This window comes from Pteropus vampyrus, unplaced genomic scaffold (assembly GCF_000151845.1).
Source record: "Pteropus vampyrus isolate Shadow unplaced genomic scaffold, Pvam_2.0 Scaffold213, whole genome shotgun sequence".
Taxonomy (NCBI): Eukaryota; Metazoa; Chordata; class Mammalia; order Chiroptera; family Pteropodidae; genus Pteropus; species Pteropus vampyrus.
The window spans coordinates 3,294,343-3,303,914 of record NW_011888994.1 but is presented as its reverse complement, the minus strand read 5'-3'; the positions used below and the strand labels follow the sequence as shown (position 1 = coordinate 3,303,914).

Genomic DNA, 9,572 nt, shown 5'->3' with positions numbered 1-9,572 from the left:
TCTCTCTCCAACCAACCTCTGGAATTCAGTTTGAACCATGGAAACCTCAGGATCCAAATCTTTAGAACATGTAACACCCAAGTCTGGTTCTTTCCATGTCAGCCTTCCCAGTGGGGGTATCCTCTTGGGCTATGTATCTGGTTTAGAAAAACTGATACCAGTTGCTTGTCAAGAAATGGACCTCAGCTGGAAAGTCTTTTTCATCAAAACATTTATTAAATATATAACTGCATACAGCCTGAGCTGTGTATGGGCTCTTCAAGGCGTGAATGCCTGGCTAAAACGAAGAAAACTGCTGCAACTTTTCCACGTCTGCAGAGTAGCTACTACTCATAGATGGGCCAGTCTTATAACATGCGAAGGAGTGGATAAATATCCTAGAGCAAGATTCTGCTGACCTGGAATGGAGCCAGGTGTGAGGGCACTGAGCCAACCCTTCCAGGCAGTGATCTTACTGGTGTCCATGCTTTTGCTCTGAGGATAGACAGGGAAAAGGCTCTCCTCTGGCTGGGATGACACAACTAGGTGACTGAAAAGAAAGCCAAAGAGAGGCTGGGGAAGGGAGATAGGAGTTGCTTTTTATTGACTTGGTAGTGAGGTCTGCAGTACAGCCCCTTTAGGTTTAAGAGCATTTTTCTGCTTCCTTTCTTCTTCCTGCAACTTCTCTTGCTGCCTGAGCTGCCATGCCTGTAATCCAGCATCCATTTCCTGTGACAACAGCACAACTCGTCTCTGAAACAGATAGGAAAACAGTGTGGATAACATCTGGGGCTTGAGCTCTGTACCATATATCCTTTTACTCACAGATCAAAGTCAGAGGTTTCAGCTGGAAAGTGACACTGCTGACTGGGGAAGGGGCGGGACCAGGTCCAGGGTTGGGAAGCAGGAGGAAAGCAGTAAAATGTCTGGCAAAATGTCTACGACTGGTTCCTGTCCTAGGAGTGCCCCACTCTATTCCTCCCTTCTCACAGTACTGTTAAAATCTGTGGCTGTTGAAATCTTGGTGTGAGGGGTACATGTTAGCTTAGGTGCCAAAACAGCTCAAGACAAATTATGATTTAAATTTTCTCCCTCCAATAACATGCAGGTTGCCCTGGGTGGGGCTCTAGCCACTCACTGCAAACTTCTCCCTTTGGGCTTTTCTTCGAAGCTGGCCTTTCATTGGAGGAGCTGGGCGGCCATCTGCAGATGGAAGTGAGAGAAAAAGCAAATGTTAGACATGGACTGTAGCACCTTGTGAAAACACTGACAGAAATTAGGGAAGAACCAATCTCTAGTTCCTTTTCTCCATTTCACACCCTCTGTAGCTTAATTCTCCTAAAACATGTTCCTCCTTTTCAAGGGTGAATTATGCCCGGAACCACCAAGAATACACTCCTAGGCATGTTCCTACTCTATTTCATTCACTTCTCAATAGCTTAGAATTTAAGGTCCTTCCCGACACTGAATCTCCTGTTTTATTTTAAGAAACCCTCCACTAAATCTGATCACTGTTCTGCTCACCATGAGTCTTTGCTAAATTCCACCTCACTCCATGAGATCCATACTTCTTTACTTCCAGCCAAATTCTCATCCTTAGGTCCACCTCAAGCCCTACCTGTCCCAGAAACCCTTCTCTAACCTCTTCAATTCTCTCTTCTGAAAGAAGTGCATATAAATCAGTTAATATTCATCTATTTGCCTTGGGACATTTATTGTACCATTGTTTTTAGCCTTAGCCATCTCAAATCCTTTTGAAAAGAGGCAGAGCACTGACGTATTATCATTGAATTTTTAAAATATCCATACTTAGTTTTCCCAGCTAGACTTTAAATTCCTTGGGATCAGGGACTGTATCGCTAGCTTTCACTGTAGTGCAGACACATGAGCACATACGAAAAATTGCATAAATATCTGCGGACCTGCTAAAAAGATGCAGTATCTCAAGTAGTTTATAACAGAGATGAAGAGAAAGGGCACTTCCAACAAAGAAAACAGTGAAAACACTCCCCAAAAGTTTGAAGATGGATAAGAGAGCATTTATTAGTAAAGGGAACCAGTACTGTGTATGCCAGGTGCTTTACATTGGTTGTTTCATTTTATCTCTCCGAGAACCATATGAGGTAGGTATTCTTCTTTTACAGATATATAAACTGAAATACAATTAAGTAACTTGTCTAAGACCCATAAAGTTAGCAAGTAGAGAAGCCTGGATTAAGAATCGATTCCAGTCTTCCTACAGTAAGTAACAAGTAAAAAAAAAATCTTCGCCTCTCTCCTCCAAGTATTTGATTAAACAGGATAACACTCCTATAAAACTCAATAGAGTATTGATACTCAGGATTCCACACTGTTGAAGAAGGCCTGACCTCTGCCCAGTTCTAGTCCTGGCTTTGCCATTACCTAGTGGGTGATAACTTTTGTAGACCTCAATTTTCCCACCTATAAACTGGAGTTCCATAGGGAGCTGTCGAGTGGCTTCAACTTTTCTAAGGTCCCTCTCTTCTACAGCTTATATTTCTTTTCTTTATTTATTTTTAAAGTAAAGGGAAGAGAATTTTCTGAAGGGAGCCCACCATCCTCAATCCTTACTTTTATAACCCTTTTTCTGAGTCGCTCATTTAGGCAGCTTTTTAAGGAGCTCTTCCTGCATTTGGTACCAAATTCTCAAAAATGGACTCACCACACAGAAGGGCGGTTCTTCCTAACTTTTTAAGAACCACGTCCCCCTTTGAGAAACGTCAAAGTCTTGTCACTCCCTTCCCTGGGGGCTTCCCAAGTCAGAATTGTCTTCTGCTTATCTGCACAAGCCAAAAAGATGGGGGCCGGGGCCGCGCTGCTGTCCCGCGAACCCTCCCTGGCCGCGCGCGCGCCGGTGAGCGCCCGCGGGAGTGCGCGGGAGAGCTGGAAAGTTGAAGAAACAACAAACTCTTGCACATGACAAGAAACCAGGACAGCACGGGGTCTGAGCGGAGTCCAAACATTTATCAGGCTCCCAACTGGTTCCAGAGCTGAGCTTAGAGCCCGGGGGAATTGTGGAGGGTGAGGATTGGGCCCGGCTGTAAAGTTCTTCCAAGGAAAGGAGTGGGAAAGAGGCGGCGGGGCGGTAGTGGTGGTGGAGGAGGCAAAGTTGGATAGACTCGGAAGTTTGGAGATGAGGAGGGAAAGGAAAGGGAGGGGATCCTGTAGGCCCGAGCAGCGGAGACCCCGAGAGCCCTCCTCTCCGAATGGGGCTGTCCCCTTGGAGACCCCCGGCCTCGCCTCCTTGGCTGCAGGACTCCGGGCAGGGCCGGAGGAGCTCACTTACTTCGGGGCTGAAGCTGCTTTGGGCCGAGCTGAGGGAGGCGAGCGCAGTGGCGAGCGCGAGCAGGGGGAGCAGCAGACTGCGGGCGGGCGGTGGGGTGGGAGACATGGTCCGCGACCGTTCGAGCAGCCGGGCCGTGCGGGCTCCGCGGCGGGGCCCAAGCCCTGGGGTCGCGCCGCCACTCCCTTGGGCGCCTTTGTCTTCGGGAGGCACTGAATTTGGATTCCTAGAGCGCTGTCCACTTTGAGATGAGGCGATTGTTCTTGAAAGCGCCTGTTTGCTTGTCCTCTCTTCTCCGTTTTTTGATCTTCCTTCTGCTTAGTCGGCGAACTGGATCGCGAGCCCTCTCTGGCTCTCTCCTCTGGTCCCTCCCTTCTCCCACAGCCTCTCCTCCGCCCCCGCCCCAATGCCCTCCTTTCCCGGTGCGGACGTGGTTGTTTCAGCCTGAATCCAATTACAGCCCGGTTAAAAAAAAAAAAAAAAAAAAAAATCTCCAAGGGGTTGAGGCCACAGCCGAGAGCGGGGGGCTGTGGGGGGACTCAGGGGACGGGATGTGGGAGACTTTCTCCCCCATAAGCATATTTTGGGTGGCTTGATTCCTCTGGTATTCAGCGTTTATCTCACCTCAGAGTGGGAAGTACTGAGAAGCTCAGTGGCTGGGGCAAACAAGTTCAGAGTCTGGGATGGTGGTGGGGGGTCTTCCATGTCCTCAGACCTGGGTTAGGGAATCGTCTGCTGGAAACTGACTCAACCAAATTGAACCTTTTGTCCCTTATTCTTGACAACCACCTCTGTCTCTGTCCCCCCCGCCCCCCGCCTCGCACCCCCCTAAAGCAACAATAACAAAACTCAGCTACCCACCAACAAATCCCACAACCACACTGGTCCCATCCTTGTAGAAAAATGTGTTCCCTTTATTTCACCATTTGCAGTCTGGCTGCTCCTTAAATTAGGACTGGCTGGGGAGGGAAGGGGTGCAAGGCCATGGAATCTGGGGAAAAGCAAATCAAGTTTGATGAGTAGTTAGAAAAGAGATTGGAAGTTAGGACTTTAGAGTTTGGTTCTCTACACTGGAAAAGAGGTAATTCCTTAAAGGGTAAAATCTCCTTCAGGGACTGACAAGTCTCTGAGAACAAAAGGTCTGGAGGTAAGCAGGGAATGGGGAGGGCACGCTAAAGCTGAGGTTGGGAAAGGGAGACAGATAAGAAGTTGAGAACTATATCTGGAAATCCAGCAAAACAGAAGCAGGAAAAGTGTGGGAGACAGAAAATTCGACCATCAGCGAAATCTAAGACCCAAGAATTACACTGGTCAGCTAGAGAGGAAGGAGGTATTGGGGGTTAGAAGGGAGGGAAAGAAAGCAAGAGAAGGAATAACAGAGGCTGGACAGAAATTAGGTCAGGTAGGAAGCTCCAGAAATCCTAGAGATCCAAGAACTAACACAAGTTTGTGGTATAAGAATGGAAAAAAGTTCAGTGCTCTGTACTGTAATGGGAGCAAAAGTACTTTCCCCACAGAATCCACAGGAGGAGCCATGATCAATTAAATGAAAGGTTTCTCGGGGTCTTGGGGGCAGCTAACAGGTTTGTGGAAGGTATATGGGGGAAACCTATTCCCCAGTAACTGTTTGAAGACTGTGTACCTCCAGCGCTCCGTACACAAATTGGGGTCAGGAGGACAAGCTCTCTCTCCAACCAACCTCTGGAATTCAGTTTGAACCATGGAAACCTCAGGATCCAAATCTTTAGAACATGTAACACCCAAGTCTGGTTCTTTCCATGTCAGCCTTCCCAGTGGGGGTATCCTCTTGGGCTATGTATCTGGTTTAGAAAAACTGATACCAGTTGCTTGTCAAGAAATGGACCTCAGCTGGAAAGTCTTTTTCATCAAAACATTTATTAAATATATAACTGCATACAGCCTGAGCTGTGTATGGGCTCTTCAAGGCGTGAATGCCTGGCTAAAACAAAGAAAACTGCTGCAACTTTTCCACGTCTGCAGAGTAGCTACTACTCATAGATGGGCCAGTCTTATAACATGCGAAGGAGTGGATAAATATCCTAGAGCAAGATTCTGCTGACCTGGAATGGAGCCAGGTGTGAGGGCACTGAGCCAACCCTTCCAGGCAGTGATCTTACTGGTGTCCATGCTTTTGCTCTGAGGATAGACAGGGAAAAGGCTCTCCTCTGGCTGGGATGACACAACTAGGTGACTGAAAAGAAAGCCAAAGAGAGGCTGGGGAAGGGAGATAGGAGTTGCTTTTTATTGACTTGGTAGTGAGGTCTGCAGTACAGCCCCTTTAGGTTTAAGAGCATTTTTCTGCTTCCTTTCTTCTTCCTGCAACTTCTCTTGCTGCCTGAGCTGCCATGCCTGTAATCCAGCATCCATTTCCTGTGACAACAGCACAACTCGTCTCTGAAACAGATAGGAAAACAGTGTGGATAACATCTGGGGCTTGAGCTCTGTACCATATATCCTTTTACTCACAGATCAAAGTCAGAGGTTTCAGCTGGAAAGTGACACTGCTGACTGGGGAAGGGGCGGGACCAGGTCCAGGGTTGGGAAGCAGGAGGAAAGCAGTAAAATGTCTGGCAAAATGTCTACGACTGGTTCCTGTCCTAGGAGTGCCCCACTCTATTCCTCCCTTCTCACAGTACTGTTAAAATCTGTGGCTGTTGAAATCTTGGTGTGAGGGGTACATGTTAGCTTAGGTGCCAAAACAGCTCAAGACAAATTATGATTTAAATTTTCTCCCTCCAATAACATGCAGGTTGCCCTGGGTGGGGCTCTAGCCACTCACTGCAAACTTCTCCCTTTGGGCTTTTCTTCGAAGCTGGCCTTTCATTGGAGGAGCTGGGCGGCCATCTGCAGATGGAAGTGAGAGAAAAAGCAAATGTTAGACATGGACTGTAGCACCTTGTGAAAACACTGACAGAAATTAGGGAAGAACCAATCTCTAGTTCCTTTTCTCCATTTCACACCCTCTGTAGCTTAATTCTCCTAAAACATGTTCCTCCTTTTCAAGGGTGAATTATGCCCGGAACCACCAAGAATACACTCCTAGGCATGTTCCTACTCTATTTCATTCACTTCTCAATAGCTTAGAATTTAAGGTCCTTCCCGACACTGAATCTCCTGTTTTATTTTAAGAAACCCTCCACTAAATCTGATCACTGTTCTGCTCACCATGAGTCTTTGCTAAATTCCACCTCACTCCATGAGATCCATACTTCTTTACTTCCAGCCAAATTCTCATCCTTAGGTCCACCTCAAGCCCTACCTGTCCCAGAAACCCTTCTCTAACCTCTTCAATTCTCTCTTCTGAAAGAAGTGCATATAAATCAGTTAATATTCATCTATTTGCCTTGGGACATTTATTGTACCATTGTTTTTAGCCTTAGCCATCTCAAATCCTTTTGAAAAGAGGCAGAGCACTGACGTATTATCATTGAATTTTTAAAATATCCATACTTAGTTTTCCCAGCTAGACTTTAAATTCCTTGGGATCAGGGACTGTATCGCTAGCTTTCACTGTAGTGCAGACACATGAGCACATACGAAAAATTGCATAAATATCTGCGGACCTGCTAAAAAGATGCAGTATCTCAAGTAGTTTATAACAGAGATGAAGAGAAAGGGCACTTCCAACAAAGAAAACAGTGAAAACACTCCCCAAAAGTTTGAAGATGGATAAGAGAGCATTTATTAGTAAAGGGAACCAGTACTGTGTATGCCAGGTGCTTTACATTGGTTGTTTCATTTTATCTCTCCGAGAACCATATGAGGTAGGTATTCTTCTTTTACAGATATATAAACTGAAATACAATTAAGTAACTTGTCTAAGACCCATAAAGTTAGCAAGTAGAGAAGCCTGGATTAAGAATCGATTCCAGTCTTCCTACAGTAAGTAACAAGTAAAAAAAAAATCTTCGCCTCTCTCCTCCAAGTATTTGATTAAACAGGATAACACTCCTATAAAACTCAATAGAGTATTGATACTCAGGATTCCACACTGTTGAAGAAGGCCTGACCTCTGCCCAGTTCTAGTCCTGGCTTTGCCATTACCTAGTGGGTGATAACTTTTGTAGACCTCAATTTTCCCACCTATAAACTGGAGTTCCATAGGGAGCTGTCGAGTGGCTTCAACTTTTCTAAGGTCCCTCTCTTCTACAGCTTATATTTCTTTTCTTTATTTATTTTTAAAGTAAAGGGAAGAGAATTTTCTGAAGGGAGCCCACCATCCTCAATCCTTACTTTTATAACCCTTTTTCTGAGTCGCTCATTTAGGCAGCTTTTTAAGGAGCTCTTCCTGCATTTGGTACCAAATTCTCAAAAATGGACTCACCACACAGAAGGGCGGTTCTTCCTAACTTTTTAAGAACCACGTCCCCCTTTGAGAAACGTCAAAGTCTTGTCACTCCCTTCCCTGGGGGCTTCCCAAGTCAGAATTGTCTTCTGCTTATCTGCACAAGCCAAAAAGATCCCGTCTAGCTTTATTGTCCATGGGCGTAATTTACAAAATAAACAATAAGGCTTCTTCCCTCCAAATCCAAATATAAAGTTCAATACGTTGTCCACTCAGATACACCCCAACCTTGACACTACGTCCAACCCCCGCTCTGTCCTGGGGGCGTTCTCTCTGGGTGAACCTCTCCGAAGTAGTTAACTGCCAGATCAGCGCTCACCCGCGTAAGACCAGTCTGGGAGCTCCGTAAGGGGCCCGTAGCCGGAGGGGCTGGCAGCCAGGCCCTGCCTGGGTGGAGAAAAACAGTCTGGTTAGGACATAGCACATCTCTGGCTCCCCAGGTTCCCCCAAACCTGCACTCACTGGAGTCGCCACTGGCTGCCCGCCCGAATTGCCGCGCTGCAGTGCAGCCTCCGGATACCTGCTGGGAAACCAGGGCAGAGATGCAGTCAGCTCAAGAGTCCCAGGCGCGCCCCCGCGGGCTCTCGAGCCCATGGACTCTATATCCACTTACTAGAGAGCAGAGTACCTAAAGCTGCCATGCTGATGCCGAGAGGACGGAAGTGGGCGTGGCTCATGTGGCCACGTGAGACTCTGCAGAGGAAGCAGGAAGCCGCCATCTTGAATGTGGTTTTCACCACGGGCCCCGCCATCTTGGGTCATTGTACGGAAGAGAGGGTCAAAACTGCGGATGGGCTTTGGGAAAGAACGGTCGTTCGGCGTGTGCATCCTCAATGGTGGTTACATCTTCAGTGAATGTTGTGCCTTCCCAGACTGAACCGTTCTGAACTGTTTCCCTGACCTTCCTGCAGCGGTTTCTAGTCCTCTGAGATTTATCCTTTTACCTCAGTGGAGTAACATACATGTTACCTCATTCTATCTTCTGCCGCATCACTGTAAAATATTTTTCCCAGCTTAAGAGTCAAACCTAGAGTGAATCAGAAAGTCCGGGTTTCAGTGCTCACTCATTTATCCAACGAAATTGAAGAGCTTCTATGTGACAAGCACTGTTTTTGGCGCAGGAGATTCTATGGAGAGCAAGACAGACATTTTGATACAGCTTTCAGTCTACAGAGAGAAGACAATGATCAAATAACCACATATTACTGTAATATGACAGCTGAGATGCATGCTGAGAAGGGAAGTATGTGTTGTTTGTGAGCATGTAATGGAAACGATCTAGAGTAGGCTGTCAAGGCCTTGAAGAAGTATAGGGGCTTAGATCTGATTCCATTTTTGTAAGAGATACCATAACATCGTCTAATATAATCTTTTCAGCAACCATGTGAAGTAGTTACTAATAAGTGGCAAACACAGATTTATGACTCCTTCCCTCTTTTTTTCTTTTATTACTTCCTTGCCTTGGGAAAGTCATTTATCTTTAATTTTTTCATTAAAAAATAGCTTAATATATCACATTTGTGCAAACATTTTAAGAATGATAATGTATGTGAAAATGCTTTATAAACGGTGAAGCTACTACGAAAGTGCCCATTACTGTGTTCTAGGCTAGACACTTAAACATGTGCTGACTGGGGGAATGTGAGGGAATGGTGTAATGGCCTATCTTGAAGTTTATCATTTCCTTCTGCAAGACTGGGAAGTTTTTCCACAGGAGGTTGCTCTGATCTGTGCTTTGAAAGAGGGGAAGGGTAGATCCTAGTTTAAGAAGTAAAAGCAGCTGTTTTAATAACAATAAGAATAGTATAGGCCAGGGCCGAACTAGAAGACATGAGAATAAAAGAACCTTGGCTATAAGCCAACAGATGGGCCCAAAAGCTAAGCAAAGGAAATAAGACAATATAGTACCATTATCATCTTACA

The 9,572-nt window shown here is 45.9% G+C and overlaps 3 protein-coding genes across 10 annotated transcripts in view; all 3 read right to left on the bottom strand.

Annotated features, from left to right (window-relative positions):
- Nucleotides 1-3,681, bottom strand: part of MMP14 (matrix metallopeptidase 14) — a 12,802-nt gene extending 9,121 nt beyond the window's left edge. The window contains exon 1 of the mRNA XM_011372777.2: nucleotides 3,287-3,681. Coding sequence (XP_011371079.1) covers nucleotides 3,287-3,391 — 105 coding nt within the window. The 5' untranslated portion in view covers nucleotides 3,392-3,681. The remainder of the gene's footprint in view (nucleotides 1-3,286) is intronic.
- Nucleotides 558-2,784, bottom strand: LOC105300519 (39S ribosomal protein L52, mitochondrial-like). The gene is made up of 3 exons (XM_011372776.2): nucleotides 2,663-2,784; nucleotides 1,118-1,182; nucleotides 558-732 (listed from the first exon to the last, which is right to left on the bottom strand). Exons 2-3 carry the CDS (start codon nucleotides 1,160-1,162, stop codon nucleotides 580-582), a joined length of 198 nt encoding a protein of 65 aa, XP_011371078.1. The 5' UTR covers nucleotides 1,163-1,182; nucleotides 2,663-2,784; the 3' UTR covers nucleotides 558-579.
- A 1,842-nt stretch (nucleotides 3,682-5,523) lies between the features above and the next one.
- Nucleotides 5,524-8,676, bottom strand: MRPL52 (mitochondrial ribosomal protein L52). 8 transcript variants are annotated; one of them, XM_011372768.2, is made up of 5 exons: nucleotides 8,263-8,409; nucleotides 8,112-8,172; nucleotides 7,969-8,036; nucleotides 6,084-6,148; nucleotides 5,524-5,698 (listed from the first exon to the last, which is right to left on the bottom strand). In XM_011372768.2, exons 1-5 carry the CDS (start codon nucleotides 8,399-8,401, stop codon nucleotides 5,546-5,548), a joined length of 486 nt encoding a protein of 161 aa, XP_011371070.1. In that variant the 5' UTR covers nucleotides 8,402-8,409; the 3' UTR covers nucleotides 5,524-5,545. The 8 variants fall into 8 exon arrangements, with proteins under 8 accessions (XP_011371070.1, XP_011371071.1, XP_011371072.2 ...); XM_011372769.2 differs by having other exon boundaries at nucleotides 8,112-8,169; nucleotides 8,263-8,358; XM_011372770.2 differs by having other exon boundaries at nucleotides 8,278-8,305.
- Between the last annotated feature and the right edge of the window lie 896 nt (nucleotides 8,677-9,572).

Coding starts and splice junctions, on each gene's coding strand:
- MRPL52 (XM_011372768.2), bottom strand. CDS start 8,401: ATGGCGGGGCCCGTGGTGAAAACCACATTCAAGATGGCGGCTTCCTGC. Junction 6,149..7,968: donor CCCAGACTGGTCTTACGCGG/GTGAGCGCTGAT, acceptor TTCCATCTGCAG/ATGGCCGCCCAGCTCCTCCA. Junction 5,699..6,083: donor CCCAAAGGGAGAAGTTTGCA/GTGAGTGGCTAG, acceptor TATCTGTTTCAG/AGACGAGTTGTGCTGTTGTC.
- LOC105300519 (XM_011372776.2), bottom strand. CDS start 1,162: ATGAAAGGCCAGCTTCGAAGAAAAGCCCAAAGGGAGAAGTTTGCA. Junction 733..1,117: donor CCCAAAGGGAGAAGTTTGCA/GTGAGTGGCTAG, acceptor TATCTGTTTCAG/AGACGAGTTGTGCTGTTGTC.